Genomic DNA, 22,126 nt, shown 5'->3' on the forward strand with positions numbered 1-22,126 from the left:
ATGGTATCCACGGTATGAAGAATGGAAACTCTTGGTGTTATCGAAAAGACATTTCCGAGATCCGGTATCCGAGATCCGATATACTGACTCATCTGAACCCCTTTCCCTAGTTTGCTTTTAAATACGTGATCACCTCGTAGACAATTGTCGTATTATTTTACTTTTACGTAAATATATACCCAAAGTTCACGCTTCAGCTATTCAACTCTTCATAATGCCAGGTCGTACTCAGCCTTTACTGGATTGCAATGAGAGATCTTCAGATCATTATGGCCTACTCCATGGCTATTCCGTCTCAAGAAACGGATTCCTACCAGAGCGAGAACCCCTAAGCCGCCTACCACACCACTATTATACCCCATGGGAGTCTATACTGGATGATCTCCCATCACTGCTAAGCAGCGGGTCGATCCGAAAGGCTGTAAATTCCATCGGGGTTCTTTCGACGAGCAAGCTACACACAGAAGAAGAATGGCAACGAGCTTACGTAGTATTATCATTCTTAGCACACGGATATATCTGGGGCGGAGAGAGGGCATCAGAGGTATAACCGATCTTAATGGACTTACTATACATGTGGCTAATAAGCGATTAGGTACTTCCTCCGGCGATATCAGTACCATTTCTTCAAGTTTCGGAACACCTCCGCCTTCCGCCGGTTGCGACGTATGCTGCTCTTAACCTATGGAACTTTACCTGTAGCGGGCCCGACTTTCGAGATCTTGACAAGCTAAAAGCCTTGCATACATTCAGCGGCACAGAGGACGAGTCGTGGTTCTACTCGGTGTCAGTAGCAATGGAAGCGGAAGGCGCCTACATAATTCCAACCATGCTCCAAGCACTCGAAGCGACCCAACATCGAGATTATTCGACAATAATCAGAGCATTAGACCAGCTAAAGATCTGCATTGGGAAACTTGGCAGACTACTCGATCGTATGGACGAGAAGTGCGACCCGATGGTCTTTTACCACCAGATTCGTCCGTATCTAGCTGGAAGTAAGAATATGGCTGCTTCAGGTCTCCCCAACGGTGTCTTATACGAAGACGGGAACGGGACACTCTGTTGGAAGCAGCTGGGAGGTGGCAGCAACGGACAAAGCTCGCTTATTCAATTCCTCGATATCGTCCTTGGAGTCAAACATACTTCATCCGGCTGTAGTGCGCGTACAAATGCGGTATCGACTTCAAGGACGAGCGAAACCGCAACAAGTTTCCACGAAGAGGTCCGCTCCTATATGCCAGCACCGCATAGCGCATTCTTAGAACACGTCTCACAAATGGGCAGTATAAAGGAGCTCGCGAGCGAACAAGGTGGCTCGGACAAACAAGAACAGATGCAGCGATCTTTTCAAGCTGCTACCAGAGCTCTTGGAGACTTTCGCAATAGACATATGCAAATCGTGACGCGATACATTATTATACCATCGAGAAAACAGAGCCAAGGCCGGGTAGTGAATCTGGCTACGGCATCATCGCGATCAAACGATGGTTCAGAAAGACAATTGACTGGGACCGGGGGGACGGCATTGATACCGTTTCTAAAACAAACACGTGATGAAACGTATCTGGCGGGAATTATGACGCGAAAGACATGAATACGGGTAGAATTAGGTAGGTAGGTAGGTACCTAGGTTAGGTAGCTTGTGTTCGTAGACTAAAGATACCTTGTAAGCTGTACCAAAAATTCGGATGTGAAGTAGTGAAGGGAAGAATAGAAGGAAGCTCGGATATCAGAGGCAACTTCATTGTAAAGCGGTGAGGCCCCCCCCCTTTTTTTTCCCCTCCGGCTTCCGAAGTTCCGACATCCGGTTCTAACAAGGTCATTATGTCTTAAGTCCAAGTCTTTAACCTAACACAATTATATGCCACTTTCGATATTGACGTATAACTAAATAAAATGCCAATGTCTTCTCCAATGATTCGCACGCGGATCGCTAATGCTTGCGATGCGTGTAAACAGCGTAAAGGTAGGTACCCACCTAAGGCATACAATATATGCATTCTCCTATTCGTCTATTTATCTACCTGGTACCTATCTATCCGCCCAAGAGACGTCCTATAAATGTAATTCTACATATAATTAACCGTTTCGTAGTCAAATGCGACGGGAACTTGCCTTGTAGTTACTGTAAGCGTCGGCAGGGACATTCGACATGTCGGTTTTCTCCTACGCCTCGTCGTCGACCGAGGAGACCGCATTTGCCTTCTCCAAAGACATCCGTGACCCAATCATCCGTTCCGTCAGTAGGGTCGGATGTATCTCCCGATGTTCCCGTTTCTTCGGCTGAACCGTCTTGCATTCATACCGCTCACACCTCTACTCATACTCGCACGTCGGATGATATCACTCTTCGCAGCGACGTCTCCGCCGAGGAAGAAGCCGATGTGCCCCGCGAAGCCCGTTTGTTGCGCGATGCTCATGGAAAACTAAGTATGCATACAGTTTCAAATCCCTTCTCGGAAAGACTTGTAAATCAACTAATAGGTAAACTCAGCTTTCGTCGGAGACTGCGCGCCTCTCTCTCTTTTCCAGACGGTTCGCCAGATAGTGACATCTCGGGTAGATCCGAATGCCTTCACTCCACAAACAGGGCAAACGGGTCGGGTTTCAATGTTGGAAAACTCTTCTTCCTACCTGTCATTTTCGGCTATCGGCGAGGAACCACATGTAGACTCTACTATTGCCGGACAGCTAGTGTCATCGTTTATATCAGTGGTAACTTCGATGCATCATTTATCGAGTATTTGGTGTAAATCATTGTCTAACCCCTATTGCAGACCTCTGGACTAGTCAATCTCTTTGAGAATGAAAATCTTGCAAGCAATATATCGGCCTGGATTGCTAAAGAAGGAGAATCCGCCGACGCAACATCCGCAGTCAATTACTTAGTTTTGGCTATCGGTTCGCAGTCTATCAATGAAGAATCCGCTGCTAGATTCTTTCAATATGCGAAGACCCTAGCCCTATCATACCTCGGTGGCGATTTAGGGATTGAGACAGTTCAAGCTTTCGCCCTTGTGACCATATATATGCTTCGAGCATGTCAGATTAACGGGGCTTATCTTTTCTTCGGTAAGTTACATAGCAGAATACTAAATCCTCGTAGCTAAGCGTCAAAGGCATTGCTGCGCGGGCGGCGTACTCGATTGGCCTGCATAGAACGGAAGTAAATACTCGGTTCGGATCTAATACGCACACTCAAAGGTATGATCCCCGTGGCAATACATTACTGCTGATTTTACTAACGGTAATAGAGACCGCCTTTGGAAGAGTTTGCGAGTTCTGGATTTATTTCTAAGCATATCTATGGGTAGGCCACCATCTATGTCAGACGTAGACTGCACGGTGCCTTGTCAAACATTTAACGCCAACGGCCAAGAGCAGTACGATCTTTTGAATGCCTCGGTACAGATACTCTCGATTACCGAAGAAATTGTGCTCCGAGTGTATTCCAGAAGAAAAATTTCATTTCAACTTACCGAGGGAATCTCCCGCCAACTTCGAGGTTGGTCACGTAGGTGGCTCCCTCGCCTCAAACAAACTATTACAGAATCATCACGAGAGGATGAAGTGGAGATCATCGGCGCGTGTCAAGTCATGTCTTCTTATTATTATGCCGTTATGCTAGTTGCGAGGCCTTTTCTCATGTACGAGTTGTATAAGCGCCTCCCTGATCCGAACATCCCTACTGTGACCAATCTGCCCAATGGTGGTAGCGACAACTCAGGGAGAACAAGGCTCGCAAATGCATGTATCGATGCAGCAAGTTTGATGGCTGGGTTAATTGCGGACTTGGTAAACCGGAAGATCCTAGACGGACGCATGCCGTTGATAGTGTAAGACAACCACCCACAATCCTTCATCTCATACTAACCCGCTGGAAGCTCATGGCTTTTTGCTTCATCCTTAGTGCTTGGTGTTGGCCTCCTTGGAGGGTTTGGACGAATACTCGAAAAGTACGCCCGAATGTCTATTGCTGGGTTGGAATATTTTGCGAGGAGCGATGCGCATGCTCTGCAATACTCGCTTATTGCCAAGTCTTTACTATCTAGCGCTCTAAAGCACCTCCAGAAGCAAGACGTCGACGAACGTCTTCGAATCACAGAGAGTTCGTCTAAGCTATTTGGATTAGTGCCAAAAGAGCGACTGCCCCAGGAGGACACCCTCCCTAACGATACTAGCCAGCCCGGGATTCTTCCATCAAACATGAAATCAGTCAATGTGCCTCAAGATTTACTAACGCACGAGCTATTCACTTCACCTTTCCACGACATTGATCCGGCCCTTCTATCATTAGGATGTTCGCTTGATTCCACCGCCGGCGCTTTTCTAGGTAGAGACCAGCAGGATCGGATCAACCACGTTTTCGGCGCCCTCAACCTATTCCCCTTATTGGACGGAAATGGCCATATAGATCTCGTGCATAACCTTTAAACGTTCCTCCTCGTGGGCATGAAAAAAAGAGAGTTACCAACAAAGCAGCTTCTACCCTATCTGTTTCAGTCTAGGGTTCGGCGATCATGACTTCTATGTTTCTCAAACTACGAAACACGTCGCGTCAAATGAACGCGGCCCAAATGGATGATACAAGTAACGGAAAAGCCCCCGAGTGAGAAATCCATCAGCTTCACCATAATCAAACTACCAAGAACAGAAGTCGCAAAACCGTTTTATCGACTTATTACTTCACAACCCTCAGTAACATCTTCCCCGAATGCATGAAGAATATTAGGGAATAATTAGATGTCGAAGCTGAGCTTGAGTTATTCATCGGTACACCGAGATCTTTAGACATGACGGGAGATACTATCCTAGGCACTAGTCAATAAACTTCCGAGTTACATTTCGGAAACGACTTTAACATAAATCTATGTCGAGAATGTCTGTCCACCTACGTTAGGCAACTGATATAAGCTATTATTCGCTTCCTGCACACTAATGAAAAAAAAAAAAAAAAAAAAAAAAAAAAAGCCATTGGAACAAGAAGAATAGACGTGTAGAAATATGCATAGTACGGGATATTTACATAAAAGTTACGTAGGTCATAAATGCTCTGCATTCGTTGACGTCATCAGAACTGAGATTCCAGAGTATACAAGTCTTCTTCTCTCTATTTTGACTTGACAACTAAATTTGAAGCTATATGTAAAAATATAGCCGACAAAAATCACGTTTGTCACAAGATGCCTATAGATTACCAAGGTACGAAAGTTCCAACATGTTATGCTACTTGCAGTATCGGACATAAGGAGTCTCACACGCTTCCCTTGAAGCTTAAGGCAATAGCGGATGCCGGATTCGACGCCATCGAACTATCTATGCCCGATATCTTGGCTTATGGTAAGATGCTCTATGGTCAGGAACTTGACCCTAAAGATTACGACGCACTAGTCGAGATTGCAAAGGCGATCAGAACGCAGGCGGAAGAGCATAAGCTCAAGATTTTGATGCTGCAGCCTTTTGCCAACTTCGAAGGCTGGCCAAAAGATAGCAAGGCGAGAAAGGACGCGTTTGAGCGTACCGAAGGTTGGATGCGTATCATGGAAGCTGTAGGCACAGATATGTTGCAAGTAGGATCATCCGACGCGCCCGGGATATCGTCGTCTATTGATGACTTAGCCGGCGACTTAGCCGAGCTGGCGGATATGTGCGCCGCCAAAGGGCAGCGCATCGCGTATGAGAACTGGTGCTGGGCTACGCACTCTCCGAGCTGGAGAGACGTATGGCGTATCGTCGAGAAGGCCGACCGGCCAAATCTCGGTCTATGTCTAGATACCTTCCAGAGCGGTGGCGGCGAGTGGGCAGACCCGACTACAAAATCCGGATTAGTTGAGGATATCTCACGGGATGATCTCGAAGCCAAATGGAAGCAGAGCCTGGCCGAACTAAGCAGAACAGTCCCGCCCGAGAAAATCTATCTCTTACAGATTTCGGATGCCTACAAGATGGAACCCCCCATAGAAGCAAAGGCCAACAAGGAAGGGTTGCGACCAAGGGGCCAGTGGAGCCATGATTACCGACCGTTACCTTACGATGGGGGCTATCTTCCTGTTCAAGACTTTCTAAAGGCTGTACTTGGGACTGGGTTTAGAGGCTGGTTGTCTATCGAAGTGTTTGATGGTAAGGGACCTGAGAAGTACTCCGATATGCTTGAAATTAGCAAGAAGGCCATGTCTTCACTGTCGATGCTATTAGTGGCATGATGCAATTGGAATAGAGATATTGCATACCATGTGAGACTAGCTGTTATATATTCATCAATGGATAAATAAACCCGTGTGCTAATTATAGGTATTAGATATAAGATCAAAGTTATACAAGGACAAAAGATATTGAAGCGCCTTGTTCTTAGCCATATCTTCTTAGACTCTTTACTGGATTAAGAATAATATAGTACATAGTTTCGAAGAGCTGAATGTTCCTCGTCACAATTCCAAACTGTTATTGGAGTTTATGTATGGGTCACTATGGATTTGAAGAGGCTTAGGACCGAAGCTTGCTTAACCGACTTCGCGGATGTAATAAATAAGAGTACTGGAAACCATTCAGCAAAACTAGAACTATTAAACAAACTTACCTTGGTGAATTAACTTCTTGTATCATGTCATAGTACTAAAGTTGTCGCAATACTTCCCTGCCTACCTTAGGTACATACCTAAATCTAGAACCCTACGACGCCACACAACGTCATCAACTGTGTCGTCAATTAGAGGTGCACTAATATGATCTACCTACTAGACACCCAACCCGAAGTTAAATGAGAAATAAGAAAAAAGCTCATGCTATTTATCAACGTCAGCCTCTCATCGTTTACGTGAAGATGACCCAGTCGCAATCGAACATCTCCCAGTTGAAAGATTTCTTGTCTTATTTAGTAACCGTTAAAGGTGACCTTTCAAATATCACCGCTCCGCCCTTCACCCTTTCACCCAAGTCGGTAGTAGAGATACCGGCCTCTTGGGCTGAGCGTCATGATTTATTTGTGCAGCCAGCACAGGAGAAGGACCCTGCGAGACGTTCTCTTTTAGTTCTCAAGAACTTCCTCTGTAGTCTTAAGCGCCAGGTCTATACGGCGACCGCTTCTAAAGAGTGTTCCGACGGCGACTGCGGCGACTGCGGCGACGACCAAGTCAAGAAACCGCTTAATGCGTTTCTAGGCGAACTCTTCCTAGGCACTTTCGAAGGGGACGACGGAAGCACGACGAGATTGATATGTGAGCAAGTATCACATCATCCACCAGTGACGGCCTGCTGCCTATATAACGAAGTCCACGGCATCTCATCTTCGGGCTACGTAGCACAAGAGATAACTTTTAATCCCGCTTCGGGTGTCCGGGTGAAGCAAATTGGACACGCGATCATCCGTGATGAAGCTCACGGCGAAAGCCATCTAATGACGCTGCCGACCATAGTGATAAAGGGGTTAGTAGTCGGGCGGCCGTACCCTGAACTAGAAGGCACCTGTTACATATCATCAAGCTCGGGATACCTCGCAACTATTGATTTCCAAGGTAAGGGCCTACTAGGATCTGGAAAGAAGAATAGCGTGCATGCCGAGATTTCTAATGTTCGGGACGAGGGCAGGATGATGTTCGAAGTCACTGGTCAATGGAACGACCGACTTACGATCATAGATAGTACGAATGGGAAACAAATCGATGATTTCTACGTCGACGACGTGTCTCTCACGGAGCTTCAAACCAAACCCCTCGAAGAGCAAAGCTCCTGGGAATCGAGAAAAGCGTGGGACAAGGTGGCGGAAGGGATCGGTGCCGGAAGTATGCATGTCGTTGGCGACGAGAAGAGTGCGATCGAAAATGCACAGCGGGAGATGCGTGCAGCCGAGGAAAGCACTGGCGTCGAATGGCCGAGACTATTCTTCCAGAATCCGGACGATGACAAGGAGTTTGCCCTCTTAGCTAAGACTATTCCAGATCAGACGGCCAGGAATCTTAACCAAGAGAGGACGGCCGGGGTATGGAAGTTCATCGGGGTCGGCGCAGCTGAGGCTCTGCTCTCGGATGGAATCTTTCACAGGTCGTTGGCACCAACGGGACAAACAGAAGATTGTTGATCCCAGGATCGGAATTGTGGACGAGAAGGTATTCCGGGCAATACTATTTGATACTACGATGTACTATACATGGACTTGTAATTCAAGACTTCCACCTCACGATAGGAGCTTGAAGGTCGTCCTCGCTAGTATAATACTATGTTACCAACTATGCAATTATTCGCTCTGGCAATAATATCGGAATTGGAGAAGTATGCAACATAGAAATACACAATAACTACCTAACTAGCCTTAAAAGGCATAGGTATCGTAGGGATGTCTTAGTGGGGAATTCTTGTCTCGACGCCTCCCTTCGCAAAGTTGTACGTTAAGCGTTAGGTATCGATAATAGCGCTTGGGCTGTGATATGTCGACTCTTATCTGGTAAACACAGGGGTCGGAAATTGAACATGTAAGGCACATCACATCATTGTAGTGATCGACGTCAGGCATAAAATCGGAAGTAAAAGCCAAGAATTCTCACCGCCCAAATTTTAGTTTACTTGGCTATGTATTTCTTTGCTTGGTATTGTACTTTACTAATTTGAGGCAGAGAGACTAGCCTCTGTTGCCGGGTCAAGAAACTGGCATATCGTAAATATAGATATTCTTAGTTGCTTGTTTACATACATGCGGAGTTATCTAGCCTCGGAGGTGTTTATTTAACGTACCTAGTTACTTGTTCCACAGCTTATCGTCACATATGTAGGTCTGAACGAATGATAGACGGTGACGCTAGGGAGTCTTTAGAAGGCGTGCTAGCTAGGATTCCCAATGATGGGATCGTACCTAACTGCCTCGTTAAATTAGACACGAGGTCTGGTACGGGATCGTCGGCGTGGATTATTCAGAATACTAGGATCAGTTAACATAGTATGATAAGAATAAAAACAAGCTTTATATACCTACCTAAGCTTGGTATGTAGTCACCTTGCAAATTACTGTAATCCGTACAGCTGCATTTATTATTCATTATTATTCATTTATTATGTCAACATGTTCCATTGCAGCTCTTATACCTATAGGTAACTTAGCCACCCAAGGTATATAATATAGTACATACTTATATATATCTACCTGGTAATATGTATGCGTAGCCCCCAAGTTCCGGATCGCTTCATGCCGTGCCACCATCCCCCCCTGGCCTCTCCATCTCCATCTCTCAATCAAGATCTTGCCCCCATCGGTTAAAGCGAGAGCCGCGTCACCTACCTAAACAGGTAACTTAATCCATAAGAGATTGGAGAGTCGTGCGCGGCGCGGGGATGATTATATGTCCTGGTTATGTATAAGTTCGTATATGTCTACGCGTCGAGCTCTGTTATGTTATCACTGCCCGCCTTCACTTATCTTCGTGTGCCTGTCAAAGAGGTCAAGATAGTAGGCAATAGAAGCAGTAGTAGGTAGTCGACAACCATGAAGTCTTCCGCTGTCAGCGCATTGGCGCTCGTTTCTCTGGCAAACTGCTCTAGAAAAGCTTGCATAGATACTAACACAACAAGTACAGCGACGACGACGACGGCAACAGCGAGTCCTACAGAACCGTGCGCCATTGTGAGTGCCTCTTGGGCTGCTCAGATTAGCGCTACTCCCACACCTACCATCGAGGCGTCAATCGCGTACGAGTGTCTCAACTCGGTCCCAATTGATAAAGATGCCGCTCTCAAATTCGTCAATGAGCTAGAGCCGTATGTCGAGTGGCAGTCCGACACCGCCTTTAAGAAAAATCCGCCAGCCGACTATTTTTATCCTCCTACGGATCTTTGGGCAACGATAGCTGACGTGAAGGCTGGCATTACCGCAGACAAATACCCCAACGAATATGCCTGGCAGTCAGACCTGTACACCAGACTCTTCGGACCAGCACACGACGGCCACTTTGTAGTTTACCCGGATGCCTTGTCTAGCGCCCTTGAGTGGCAGAGACCATTCGCCTTGGTGTCGGTTAGCGAGGAGGGCCCTGACGGATCTGCGCCGGTTATCAAGGTGTATAACGATGTTGTTTCTGGCGTAGAGACAGCGTCTGCGGTGAAGCTCATCAACGGAGTAGACGCTGCCACTTATATCGGGGATTGGATTTACCAGGCTTCTGGTAACCAGGATGCCGACGCCGCCTACAACTCCATGTTTTTCGAAAAGGCATTCGTGGCTGAGAATAAGAACCAAGGGTATTTCCAGACGGGAGGTCGTGTAAGGTATGAGATTTATGAAAGCGACTTGGCTGTATCTTAAAATCAAGTTAACAATTGTTCAGATATATCTATCCCGGCAACATCACCTCATTCACATTTGAGAATGGAACGGTGCTTGACCTACCGAACCTAGCGAGGTTGAAGAATTCCTGGGCGGGCGTCGTTGATGGCCCATCCTTCTTTAAGACTTTCTGCTCCGGTGCAACTCTTCAAGCCCAGGCCGCTTCGACGACTTCGTCCGCGACCGCGGCCACGAGTGCAGTCGTAGGATACCCCGATCCTGTCATTATTTCTGGTGATTCTTCTATCTCTGGTTATTTCATTGATCAGCCCGGCTTTGAAGATGTAGCAGTTCTTGTTATGCTCTCTTTTTCGCCTGAAGACCCGGTTGAGTTCCAGCGCGTCGCCCAGGACTTCTACGCAGCTGCGGTGGAAGCGGGCAAGAAGAAGCTTGTCGTCGACGTGCAGGCCAACGGCGGTGGTTATATTTTCCTCGGATATGATGGTTTCCGCCAGCTGTTCCCGGATATAGTCCAGGAGGGATTGGGACGATGGCGGCAGCACCCTGGGTTTGCGGCTATCTCTACAGTGTTTTCGGATATCTCTGCCGACTTCGACCCGAATACTGCCCCTGCCGAAATTGTCAACGCATACGAGTCTGTATTCAACTGGCGATATGACCTCAACATCACGGACGGAAACTTCACGTCATACGAGGACAAATTTGCACCACAAGAGTTCGGCGGCGATACTTACACGGACCTCATGCAGTGGAACTTCAACGACCCCCTGAGTACGAGTAATGGGACCTTCGGCTTCGGGACTGATATCACGGGCTACCGTAGTCGTCAGAACTTTACGCGCCCGTTCGGTGGGCCCGAGAATATTGTACTCCTGCTCGATGGGTACTGCGCGTCAACATGCACTTTATTCGCCGAATTCCTTAGGTCTAATGCGGGTGTGAAGAGCATAGCCATGGGCGGACGGCCGACCAAGAAAGGTCTTATTCAGGGCGTCGGTGGAGTGAAGGGATCGCAGAGCTACGGTTTCGACGACGTCTATTCGCAGGCCCTTACGGCCCGAAAATATACGAATGATTCGGCCATCCTTGAGACGCTAGGCAAGTATACGACGTACGTCACCGAACGCAGTACGGCAGCCAGCCTCAACGTCAAAGACCAGATCCTCCGTGGTAATCTTGAGGATGGTATTCCCGCACAATTCGTCGTCGAGGAATCTGACTGCCGGCTCTGGTGGACAGCGCCCATGGTTACCGACATTACCGAACAATGGAAAGCGGCCGCGACAGCAGCTTTCAAAGGTGGCAAGTGTGCTTACGGTGCTATCGACTCTTCGACAAACCAAACCACGACCAAGAGGACAACATCTGCCCATGCTCCTGCCCCCTTTGACAAGCCGCGATTCACCGTTCCGATCAAAATAGGGACCTCAGTCCCGCCTAAGAAGCGGGACGTTGGGCAGAAGAGCGCCATCTTCATGGCCAATCAGTTTATGAAGGCGGTAGACTAGAAATTTCTGTCGCGGCTATTACGATATAATATCACACCTGTCATTATTACTGTTGACCCCACACCTGGATGTAATGTAGGCTAGTTGACTAGGTAAATAATGGTTTAGGGTGTGCTTAAGGGGGGATACTGAACTTTATAATATAACCTAGTAAAGCACGAAAGTACATACATCATGTAATAAGAAGGGTGTGACATTGTGACATACTTGTACTGATTATAGGTTAGAAGGGACACGAGCTACATACCAACACACCTCGCATGTATGTACCTAAGATATACGAATCGTATGTAGCCACTAGCTTACCTTGGGCAGCCTTTAGACCACAGACTCAGGAGGGAAGAAGTTCATATTTCCCGACTCCCCACTCCCGTCTCTTAAGTCTATCGACAGTTTCTTCCGTTACGCGATTCGCTTGTGCCGCAGAAGGAAGACTGTTCGTCGAAACCCAACCAATAAATTCGAGTCCTTTGCGCTGTGACGGAAGAAGGATACGGGGGTGGACGAGTGATGAATATGTTCACCATCACCAACACCGACACCAACACCAACATCTACTCTCTGATGACCCCAACATCATGCCAGGATCTGCAGGCTTCTTATTCTTCCAGGGAACTACTTGCAGCTTAACGCAATGAAGTGGGGGTTGCTTGAGCATATTCACGGATCTAATTACGATTCTCGGCGGACGGCGCCGGCGCTCCTCTTAACCCATCTCCTTAGCTTAAGCATTCGTTAATCCCTTTTCCCCGTCGTCCTCCAGTACAAGTCTTGGGAGGAAGTCTCTACTTCTGTTTTTGGTCTCGCCTGCATCGATCCGCCACATCAAGCCCACGATCTTGTTGTGCTCGGATGGTGGACATGATGCTTACGGGTGTGGTTATGAGTGGTTATGGGTGGTTATGGGTGGTTATGGTTACACCACTCTTCCCTTCCCGCAGCTAGTCGTAGATCCTTAGGGCTTCCAAGGGTGGGAGTCTTGCGTAAAAAAGATTACAGAGTTACTATGTAATAATATCATTACATGCGGAAAATACTTTTAGATGGGTGGATGCTTGATGACTGCTTGTGGATTAGATCTCGTCTTAAGCACACACATCTTATGAACTCAACACCCCACCCCCAAAACGATCAACTTGAGGCACGAGGCTAAAATCAGCCCTACATCTATCTACAAGCGTTAGCTTCAACTCATCAATATAGGAACACGCAGACGTTCAGTGTCATCCACGTGGTCGTATGGTCACACGGAGCACATGCGCGTTCTATATACGACCATGTTACAGTTAATACCGTCTCGCATCAAGGGCTTGGTCTCTACGTCTAACATCTACCCAACTTAACCACCAACTCAAGTAAACATGATGCCCTAGGGGTTTATCGTGAAGTGACTATAAAAATGTTACTATGAATCATCACGATTTCTTTCTGGAACAAAACCCTATCAGGGGTCATCGCTGTCGGTTATGTATGTATCATGTATCTAACCGAACTAAGATATATATGCTTGAAAATACTGGGGCCCTTAATGCCAGGGTCGATACATTATATACGAGTCAATGTCAAAGAAATGCCAGTCACCGCTATCCACCGATGGACATCATAAGGTTGCATTAGGGGGTTGTTTGGCCATGGTAAGCCCCCAAGCCTTCGGCGCTTACTGGTTGACGTCCCTGCAGGGACAAGGGCACAGAACCACTACATGCGCGCTTCAAGAAAAAAAAAAGTCTAGAAGACAAGAAAATCACCCTGCAGTTACAATGCGGTTACAATACCTCTCTACGTACGGTCACGTCTACTAGATGAGTTGGACGTCCGATAACACAACACACTCCCTCATGTCACTTGGTGGTCCTCTCAACTAAACTACATCATCGTTCACGCGGATAGCTAGGGCCGAACTGTCAGTATAGCAGGATGCGCCTCGACCCGGCATGTCCCGCTCTCGAGCCAGTAGGAATCGGACCGTTCTAGCCTATCCACATACCGTTCTTCCCCAGAGTGGACTCTTTCTGCAAAGCACGCACTGCAAATGCAACTTGGACTGCAGCATTTGTTGCACTTCTTAATATTATCCTGTCGCAGGTGGGATCCATCAGCTACCTTCATGTACGTTCCGGGATTCCCCTGTGTAGGAGGGCTCGTCCAGGTTCAGGATCAGGTTCTACGCTGTCTACCTTATGTATACTTGGTGCAGCGACTTGCGGCTTTTGGCATACTTAATCGAATAAGATGGGGGTTACTGAGATCTGACCACCTGAGTCCCAAGCCTTAGCCGACGTGGTTCGGCTCGCAAGACGCCTTCGGGGTGGTGCAAAGGCAGGACTTGCCGAGTACCGGCGACCGATGTGTTGGTTCAGCGTGCCGATAGATGTAATTATGCCGTCGCTCACTGGACGTTCAGTTTAATCTGTAATTCAGTACGAATGCTGACGAGCAGTGTCTCTAAACGGTAGACTAGCTGTGCTGGAACCCCAACGCAGGACTGTGGTAGAAGCGGTGGATCCACCGGCATTTGCACCGTCTAAGACGATATCCCGAAGAGAAGAGGACACCGCGCGCAATGAGATATCAGGACGGCATGCTCGCTCTCATACATAATATAAGGCATTATTCGAGCATGACAAGTGAAGAAAGGAGTTAGCTATCTAAAAAATTCAGTCGACAAAAGCCTTAGACATGAGTCGTTCATCGAGAAAGGAGGCGGAGGCGAGGGAGATGAGCCAACACGAGGTAGGCGAAGAAAATTTCCAGACATTTACTTACTTTTAAATAACTCAGCACTTCAGGGCGAACACGCTATAGAGGACAGCAGCGATTCTAGTTTGGATATTGATGCTGTAGACCCAAGACTAAAAGACATGCCATTCATCGAAGCTTTTGGTCACCGCTATCATATCTCTGGCAAAATATTTCTACCTTTCGACAAGAACGAGCTGGAGAGGATGGAAATTCAACACAAGCTATACAGGCACTGCTTGGACGGAGCCTTGACTTCCACGCGGCTACCACTGCATACAACTCAAATACTAGACCTAGGTACCGGAACCGGCGTCTGGGCTATAGAGATGGCAGCCCGTTACCCCCAAGCCCAAATAACTGGAGTAGACGTCTACCCTATACAAAGAAGGGGAGGGATACCGCCGAACGTCAAGTTCGAGATCGACGACGTAGAAAACCCGTGGAAATACCCGGATAACACGTTCGACTTCATCCACGCGCGGAGCATGGCCGGCGGTGTGCGGGATTGGCCGGCGCTATTTCGCCAGGTATACAACAAGCTGAAGCCGGGTGGGCTTTTCGAGATGACGGAGATCGCCCTTAATATTTTCGACTTTGACGGCAAGTTCGCAGAGGCGGAAATGTGCCCCGAGTTTCTACAGATTTGTCGAGACTTATACAAAGAGGTCGATATGGATTTTAACCCGTCACCGTACGTCCCTGACTGGCTAGTCGAGATCGATTTTGAGAAGGTGGTCCAGCGGAGCGAGATACTTCCGCTCGGTAACTGGGCACAAGACGAGAAAATGAAGACACGCCAGAGTTTAGTGAACAAGATAACAAACGAAGACTATTGTGCGTGTGCCTTTTTTTGATTCTTCGTTTTTCATTTTTTTCATCATCATCCCCTTTACCCAATTCATAAACTTCAGTCTAGGTTTCAAGTCCCGCACGCAATCGAATCATCCTAACCTTCCTATAGGCACATTAGACAACCACTGTGGCTTGTTGTTCCAGAAAGGCGGATGGACAAAAGCCGAATATGACGCTCGGATGCCCCCGTTTTGGCAAGAAATCTACTCTGGAGAAATAAGACCATACATCAGAGCGTAAGGTGTCCTCCTCATGGTTCTAACCAACTAATACTGACAAGTCCCAGCGTATTCACCACTGCGAGAAAGCCTCGCGAAGAAGGTCCATCATGACGCTATACAAGAGGAGTTTCCTAGTCGTCTTCAACATTACTGGTTACGATGATAATAATATTCAGAAATATTCTCAGCAAGTGCTTTTACCTCCTAATACTCAAGAATTACGGTCTACCCTAGGAGTTTCGGGGCCGGAAAACTGGCGCTCGATTCTCACGGTCGAGTAGGAAGCTGTCGTTGTTATTGCTGTCGCTTAGTAAGTGTACCATCAGATATTAGGTTGTACAAAAATAAAGCACCAGTTCAGAATAAGCCGCAATCTCTTAAGGTCATAGCGGAGGAAGGACAACTCGAACTGCCTTAATGTTAACCCACGTTCAAGGGGGCATTAGCCGCTCTGTGTACGCAATGAAACACCTGCCTATTCAATACTCGGCTCACGTCTCACCGCAGGATTCACATCATGTACATACATAGGTATCTACCTACACAGATCTGCATACTATCGCCAACTGCGTGTGAATCCAAGGGTTTTCAAACCCCGACTCGTCTGTACGCATAAATAAGGAACGGACCTGCAGGCTAGCCCACTAATTGGCCTGCTTATCCTACATGTTCGCCAGTTCCCCGTGGATTCTCCAGTATAGCTTGCCGGTCCGTTTATAATATTCGCGCAATGGACACTGCTTTGTATATAGAGAAGGTGTAGGCGATTATCGAAGCCAGTAGTTTTCTCTTTTGTTACTCATTTCCTACCCTAAGGTTACCCTCCCCATAAAACTGAGTGCCCAACCTACTTAGGATAACTTACCTACCTAGGTATGTATCAGGCTATCCCATGCTGGCGACCTGTGGTCACGAGAGGAGTCGCATACTGCATTTGTCGAGATGTTATGCACAGTCGGAAGAATACTAGGGCTTAAGGCGTGGTCCGGCAGTGTAATGCGGCATTTATCGAATGATGACCTCCGAAGGGGTTCTTCGGGCTCTTCGGCCATGGCATCGAAGGTGTGTACCGTGACTGCTTGGCGGACGAATGAATGGATGACACAACGTGAGAAGCAAGTAGTTCGCTTCTTACTTCTTAAGGGACATGGTTTGCGAGAGGTTGGATGACGGCCAATCGGCTCACTTGCCTAGTTCTTCATAATATTCCTAGGATCATTAACGCACGTCATACAAAAAAGTCCCGTATGTTTCACAATGGGGTTACTACTATCTCATGTGCATACGATGGGCAGAAGAAATGTACTATATTCCACGCCGAAGCTACATGATGTCTTTATAAACGAAGACCTGTAAGCCATTACGCAGCTATACTATATATATATTGTAACTAGTGTATAGTATAAAGACCTTTTTGAGGCATAAGAGTCACTTCAGGTAGTAATCGGCAGCCCCCCGTATGCGAAATATATCTTGATATATATCTTGGGTATCTCTTAGGTAGGCATCTTGGTCATTTCAAGTCTCACTAAAGAAACTCCAGAGTTTAAGACTATGAAAGGAGTAGGCGATTTATATTTCTAACCTAGGTATATCCAACCTTACTATACTTCCGAAGTAGTGTTTTGGTTTTATTTTTTATAGATTTATTGTATAGGCTAGATCGTCTGCAAGGGGCGCATGAAGTTTTTACAGTGTGCCGAGAATTAGCCAATGTATCTAAATGAATGCACAAGAACCAACATCCCCCCACGGAACTCAACCCGGCATATATGTCGAAATAGCTTGGGGTGCATCCACCAGCGAGTATATTTCCCTATAACCCCCTTATTAATGTATACAACACCGGGGACGAAATCTACGGCTGGAATTGTGGTTAAGTTGTACTACTTATGAGAGAACTAGACGGAATCCCCGATCTTCTAGATTCTCTAGTATGGTATTTTTAAATACTAGTTTACTGATCCATATATTCTTGCTAATTATATCGACCTTTGAGAGAACTGCTGACATCTTATGACTTAGTAAGAATATATTTTACCCAGTTTCTACGAACTATATGCGGTGGATGGGTTAGTAGCCTGCATGGTAACAAAACGTATGATTTATGTAGACACATCGTGTCATGTTGACTTGTTGGGATTTAACTGATGGGATGAGATTAACTTACATACCATTTCGTGTTTTATTTACTTGTATTTTCACGATATTCGTTTATCGATAGATGTTGAGGTGCTTTAAGGTCAACGCTTATATCATTATCAACAACAGCAGTACTGCGGATATACATTTCAACTGTAAGTCTTCTACCTTGCCCTTGTTCCATTGGTTACCTTTTAAACCTTCAAGTCCGTGGACCATCTCCATGCGTTAAAGTTGGATTTCAGGAGATGGTTAGCTCCGGAGCGCTTCACCGAACGTTCTACGTGGCATAGCGAACAAGGAGCTAATCAGGGTAGTCCACTCAAACGAGATTTCGCATTTAGTACGATCAACTTCGAGCCCAATCGCATGCGCCGCCTTTCCTTTCTGCTTCCCTCTCCCTCTTCTCTCGTTCTCATCACCTCCATCCTTACTCTCACCTTCGTAAGTATCCTCCAGGATGATCTTCTGCGATTCAACTACGAATCTATCGCTGCCAATAACGTGGTGTTTCCAATGCGTCCACTCGCAGTCTCGGCCGATCGTCAATCGCAGTCGTGCTTCGGTGGCGCGGCTGCTTGGCGGCGGCATCCCGTGAGCCGACCGCAGCCATTCTGCTACCACCGTTTCATCTCCACATTCCACGAATAGCAAGCTCGCTTTCAAAGTTGGATTGTCCTGGTGTAGCTGCGATACGAAGTACGCGCGCTGCCGGTCAGGTGATAACCGTGATAGTACCAGAGGCAAAGCTACGATGCATTTTAGATTATTGCCGCTTCCGCCCCACGGACGCGGCATAGCCAGGGGGTCTGAATTACGCACGTACAGCCACCCGCGCAGTCGTAACAGGTGCTCATCCACGAAGGCAGTCTCGAGCGCTGCCTTCAGCGTATGAGAGAGTAGACGTAAGCCCGCCCAAAGTTCTGGCAGGTCCTCGCCGTGGACGAGTATACGCATGACCTCGGTCCATATTTCCAGGGGTAGCGGCGGACAGCGGGAGATGGTGATGATGAGAGGTACAGGAGTAGGAGTAGGAGTACTTGTGGCTTTCCTGGTTTTCCGGGGTAAATTCATGCGTTTTAGCATTGTGAAATATCTTGATTTTGATATGAAAAGCAAGACGTTATCTGTATGAATTGCGTAGATCAATCGCAGTTTGAGAGACTCAAGACGCTGATAGATAACGCGAGTCAGATCTCCGGTTTCCCCGAATTAGCCCGTAGGTCTCTCGGAACTCACCCCGTGTTCAATCGAGCTTAAATACTTAAAAGTAACTTAGGTTATTGTTTAACCTTGATTCTTAAAGTTGAGCTTTTTTTCGACTTGATAAAATCCGTCGGCCGACGAGATGCGAATTACTCTTTGGGATGTTATCGCACAATTACATCAATTACATATCAATTACATATCAGGATGATATCCATCTAACTGAGGATGTCCGAAATATAAGCCACGGGGAATCTGAGATGAACAGGATGTAAATGTGGCTTATCATATTACTACATTCCACAAATTCCACAACATGACAATGGCAACTTTACTTCTTTTACGAGGGACCCACGCTGCTCCTTTGTAATTATCTAATTGCTGACATGGCTATAATACGTGTCCGTCAAGCCACACACCTCTTATTTGAGGATAGTAAATGACGATTAGTAAAGGAGTAATGTAAGCAGGTAAGGCGATCCGATAATTTATCAATCCTTAAAGGTGTAACAACAAACCCAGTAAACCTCGAGATTTGGTTGTATCGCAGGGCAGAATGTGGCCAATGAGCTGGCATGCTATGTGATTTATGAAGATCTTCATGATAGCTTATCGACCCGCGGCATTGGGGCTGTAGTATTAAGGAACGGAAAAAGTCTATAGACATAGAACATATAATTAGCTATCAAGGGATTGCATAGCGATAAATATACCTAGCAGTGAATTGGGTAAAATTGGATTTGATAATATTGATGTTAGGGACTTACTATACGGGATTAATATAGGCACCTCTGGGTTGGATGTGGGTTAGGTACTTAAGGCATGAAGTTGTACCAGGACAGAATGGAACTGGGCACGCATTTAAGCACCCAACCCATGCAGGTAGATGCTTGTATAAGTGTGGCGTTTCAGCTTGCGGTATTCCCAAGCATCTGAGTACATAATGTACCTAAGCATGTAGATAAAGTACATACATAGAACCCAATTTTTAAACATCATTCCAAGCTATAAAATAGTATTAAGATAAGGTACCTATCTTCTAGATTGATACTAAGAATGAACCTTAGTATTATTATAATAATAAGAAACCTGTAATTATGTCGTACCTTCGAGATGCAAAATTGAATACGAAATTCCATGATTACCTACATGTAGAAATTGGTACAATTAAGTACCGGTAGGTAGGTACATAGGTACTTAAGTAAATGCACTTACCTAAATTTAGCGCCGATGGGGCGTTGCAACTTGCAAGATCTCCAAGTGGTCCGTGAACCCGCTGTCCCGCTAACGCCACAGCAGTTACTAGGTAACCCACCAACTTCCCCTTTCGCAGCGAGATTGAGGAAATTGAGGCTTGTGATTACCTACCTTAGGTTTTGTACTCTTCTGACTTCATTTCTGCATTTCTGCCAAGGTTTAAAGGCAACTTGCAACTTGGGAGGTACGGTTAAGTTTAGGTAGGCCTAAGAGGTACCTAAGTCTACTACCTAAGTCTTTCAAGATTACCTAGCTACAATTTACAATTACCTCCTCTTCCGCATTTCCACCTCCGACAAGACGTGCACCTACTAAGATATTTTTTCACTTCACGACGCGCGACATCTTTTCGGTTTTCGATTCTTCCTAATTCGTGTCCTTTTTCAATTTCAACCAGCATATTCAATCCGATCGCGCCGACCCTCCAATCAATCGACAAAGCACACCCTACCTGCACTACAACCTTCCAGGCGCATCATATCATCAACTCGAGTTGCCCCTTTCTTGTTTTGTTTTCTTGGATCGTGCCACGCTTCTCCTACGCCTATACCGTATTAGCAGTCCTACAACAAAGTCAAGATGCCGTCGCTTTGCGGATTAGGAGGATCAAAGACAGTACAGCGTAAGCTGGTTCTTTTGTAAGTTTAGCCATTCTTGGTTTCTGGTTGTCTCTATTACGTGCCTGTGTTATGCGCCGAAACTTTATTGTGAGTTTACAAACACTAATATTTTCCAATAGGGGAGACGGTGCTTGCGGAAAGACATCTTTACTGAACGTCTTCACGCGAGGATATTTCCCGACAGTTTATGAGCCTACGGTCTTCGAAAACTACGTTCACGGTATGTCTAATATTCCTAGCATTTCCAGCGCAAATGTGCAAGGCTCGAGGAGGGCATGATAACATAATCAGTACACTTTTGCGTGGGCTTTCACTAATCAGACGTTAGATATTTTTGTGGATAACGTGCACATCGAACTATCATTATGGGATACAGCCGGACAAGAAGAATTCGACCGCTTACGAAGTCTCTCCTACGATAACACAGACGTAGTTGTGCTCTGTTTTAGCGTCGATAGTAAAGACTCGCTAGAAAACGTGGAAAGCAAATGGGTTGGCGAGATCCAGGAGAATTGTCCCGGTGTGAAGCTGGTCTTAGTAGCCCTCAAGTGCGATCTACGAGAGAACAACGAGGAAGAAGACGATGCTGCTGCGAGCGGAACAGACGGTCCCCAAAGAGAAAAGAAGCCCATGATCGACTACAACCAAGGCCTAGATGTTGCGCGGCGCATTAAGGCTATGCGCTACCTCGAGTGCTCAGCCATGAGGAATCGAGGCGTCAATGAGGCCTTCACCGAGGCTGCTCGAGTGGCTCTGAGTGTCAAACCAAGCGGCGAGGGCGATTCGAAGTGTACTGTCATGTAAGATCGGTACGAATTTGTGCTACCCGACTCGATACGAATTTCCTTCCACAGGCCCTGGACAAAGCGCAGGAGTTTGGGATCATAAGAATATCCCTATTATTTTATTTTATTTTTTTGGAGTGCCAATACAAACTAACCAACGCTGTGCGCGGGCGCAGCACCACGAACCTGTCCTCGATACAGTTCATTTTGTACTATCTGATACGCGCTTCCCTTCCCCTGTACATATCCTTATTTGTTCAACTTCTGCGCACATACATGGAGCTTGGACTTATTATCTGTTTTTGTAATCATCGAGGGGTAGATGGTATACTGCCGATGAGAAGCAGCACTCGAGAAAGAGGTCCTTTGTCATTTATTATGGCTAGACGAGTAAAGCTATGATAATCTTTTTTGCACCGGTGGAAACCATCCTTCACTGTTGGTCTTCCTATCTTCTATGCTTGAACGTGACCTAAAAAGCTGGCAAAAGCAAGGGATAGGTAATTGAGATTTAATTGTTTTC

The 22,126-nt window shown here is 46.5% G+C and overlaps 8 protein-coding genes across 8 annotated transcripts; 7 read left to right on the forward strand and 1 right to left on the reverse strand.

Moving 5' to 3' along the window:
* The first annotated feature begins 131 nt into the window (after positions 1-131).
* On the forward strand, positions 132-1,702 carry F4813DRAFT_365689 (indoleamine 2,3-dioxygenase). Its single transcript, XM_049243950.1, has 2 exons — positions 132-544; positions 596-1,702. The coding sequence occupies exons 1-2, from the start codon at positions 215-217 to the stop codon at positions 1,595-1,597; spliced, it is 1,332 nt and encodes a 443-aa protein (XP_049097868.1). The 5' UTR covers positions 132-214; the 3' UTR covers positions 1,598-1,702.
* A 155-nt stretch (positions 1,703-1,857) lies between these two features.
* On the forward strand, positions 1,858-4,938 carry F4813DRAFT_148438 (fungal-specific transcription factor domain-containing protein). The gene is made up of 7 exons (XM_049238922.1): positions 1,858-1,969; positions 2,098-2,433; positions 2,498-2,718; positions 2,781-3,075; positions 3,123-3,207; positions 3,258-3,839; positions 3,888-4,938. The coding sequence occupies exons 1-7, from the start codon at positions 1,900-1,902 to the stop codon at positions 4,435-4,437; spliced, it is 2,139 nt and encodes a 712-aa protein (XP_049097869.1). The 5' UTR covers positions 1,858-1,899; the 3' UTR covers positions 4,438-4,938.
* Position 4,939: 1 nt separating this feature from the next.
* F4813DRAFT_148439 (xylose isomerase-like protein) lies at positions 4,940-6,652 on the forward strand. Its single transcript, XM_049238923.1, has 2 exons — positions 4,940-6,236; positions 6,302-6,652. Exon 1 carries the CDS (start codon positions 5,187-5,189, stop codon positions 6,204-6,206), a length of 1,020 nt encoding a protein of 339 aa, XP_049097870.1. The 5' UTR covers positions 4,940-5,186; the 3' UTR covers positions 6,207-6,236; positions 6,302-6,652.
* A 111-nt stretch (positions 6,653-6,763) lies between these two features.
* F4813DRAFT_365698 (Oxysterol-binding protein) lies at positions 6,764-8,175 on the forward strand. Its single transcript, XM_049243951.1, has one exon. It carries the CDS (start codon positions 6,824-6,826, stop codon positions 8,075-8,077), a length of 1,254 nt encoding a protein of 417 aa, XP_049097871.1. The 5' UTR covers positions 6,764-6,823; the 3' UTR covers positions 8,078-8,175.
* A 1,297-nt stretch (positions 8,176-9,472) lies between these two features.
* Positions 9,473-11,778, forward strand: F4813DRAFT_381756 (uncharacterized protein; the record flags this gene model as incomplete). Its single annotated transcript, XM_049245713.1, has 2 exons — positions 9,473-10,251; positions 10,311-11,778. 2 exons carry the CDS (start codon positions 9,473-9,475, stop codon positions 11,776-11,778), a joined length of 2,247 nt encoding a protein of 748 aa, XP_049097872.1.
* Positions 11,779-14,639: 2,861 nt separating this feature from the next.
* F4813DRAFT_381757 (S-adenosyl-L-methionine-dependent methyltransferase) lies at positions 14,640-15,704 on the forward strand (the record flags this gene model as incomplete). The annotated part of the gene is made up of 3 exons (XM_049245714.1): positions 14,640-15,354; positions 15,482-15,608; positions 15,659-15,704. 3 exons carry the CDS (start codon positions 14,640-14,642, stop codon positions 15,702-15,704), a joined length of 888 nt encoding a protein of 295 aa, XP_049097873.1.
* A 1,671-nt stretch (positions 15,705-17,375) lies between these two features.
* Positions 17,376-19,084, reverse strand: F4813DRAFT_148578 (uncharacterized protein). Its single transcript, XM_049238924.1, has one exon. The coding sequence runs from the start codon at positions 18,819-18,821 to the stop codon at positions 17,988-17,990; it is 834 nt and encodes a 277-aa protein (XP_049097874.1). The 5' UTR covers positions 18,822-19,084; the 3' UTR covers positions 17,376-17,987.
* A 1,506-nt stretch (positions 19,085-20,590) lies between these two features.
* F4813DRAFT_148660 (putative RHO3 protein) lies at positions 20,591-21,811 on the forward strand. The gene is made up of 3 exons (XM_049238925.1): positions 20,591-20,836; positions 20,938-21,038; positions 21,147-21,811. Exons 1-3 carry the CDS (start codon positions 20,778-20,780, stop codon positions 21,620-21,622), a joined length of 636 nt encoding a protein of 211 aa, XP_049097875.1. The 5' UTR covers positions 20,591-20,777; the 3' UTR covers positions 21,623-21,811.
* Positions 21,812-22,126: the final 315 nt, after the last annotated feature.

Source organism: Daldinia decipiens, assembly GCF_022478715.1.
Source record: "Daldinia decipiens strain CBS 113046 unplaced genomic scaffold F4813scaffold_26, whole genome shotgun sequence".
Lineage (NCBI taxonomy): Eukaryota > Fungi > Ascomycota > Sordariomycetes > Xylariales > Hypoxylaceae > Daldinia > Daldinia decipiens.

Excerpts from the sequence above, each read along its gene's own strand:
- F4813DRAFT_365689 (XM_049243950.1), top strand. The coding sequence starts at position 215 with ATGCCAGGTCGTACTCAGCCTTTACTGGATTGCAATGAGAGATCTTCA. Across the intron at positions 545-595 it reads GCGGAGAGAGGGCATCAGAG|GTACTTCCTCCGGCGATATC; the intron begins GTATAACCGATC and ends ATAAGCGATTAG.
- F4813DRAFT_365698 (XM_049243951.1), top strand. The coding sequence starts at position 6,824 with ATGACCCAGTCGCAATCGAACATCTCCCAGTTGAAAGATTTCTTGTCT.
- F4813DRAFT_148438 (XM_049238922.1), top strand. The coding sequence starts at position 1,900 with ATGCCAATGTCTTCTCCAATGATTCGCACGCGGATCGCTAATGCTTGC. Across the intron at positions 2,434-2,497 it reads CGATGCTCATGGAAAACTAA|CTTTCGTCGGAGACTGCGCG; the intron begins GTATGCATACAG and ends AGGTAAACTCAG. Across the intron at positions 3,840-3,887 it reads GGACGCATGCCGTTGATAGT|CTCATGGCTTTTTGCTTCAT; the intron begins GTAAGACAACCA and ends ACCCGCTGGAAG.
- F4813DRAFT_148578 (XM_049238924.1), bottom strand. The coding sequence starts at position 18,821 with ATGCTAAAACGCATGAATTTACCCCGGAAAACCAGGAAAGCCACAAGT.
- F4813DRAFT_148439 (XM_049238923.1), top strand. The coding sequence starts at position 5,187 with ATGCCTATAGATTACCAAGGTACGAAAGTTCCAACATGTTATGCTACT.
- F4813DRAFT_148660 (XM_049238925.1), top strand. The coding sequence starts at position 20,778 with ATGCCGTCGCTTTGCGGATTAGGAGGATCAAAGACAGTACAGCGTAAG. Across the intron at positions 20,837-20,937 it reads CAGCGTAAGCTGGTTCTTTT|GGGAGACGGTGCTTGCGGAA; the intron begins GTAAGTTTAGCC and ends ATTTTCCAATAG. Across the intron at positions 21,039-21,146 it reads CTTCGAAAACTACGTTCACG|ATATTTTTGTGGATAACGTG; the intron begins GTATGTCTAATA and ends ATCAGACGTTAG.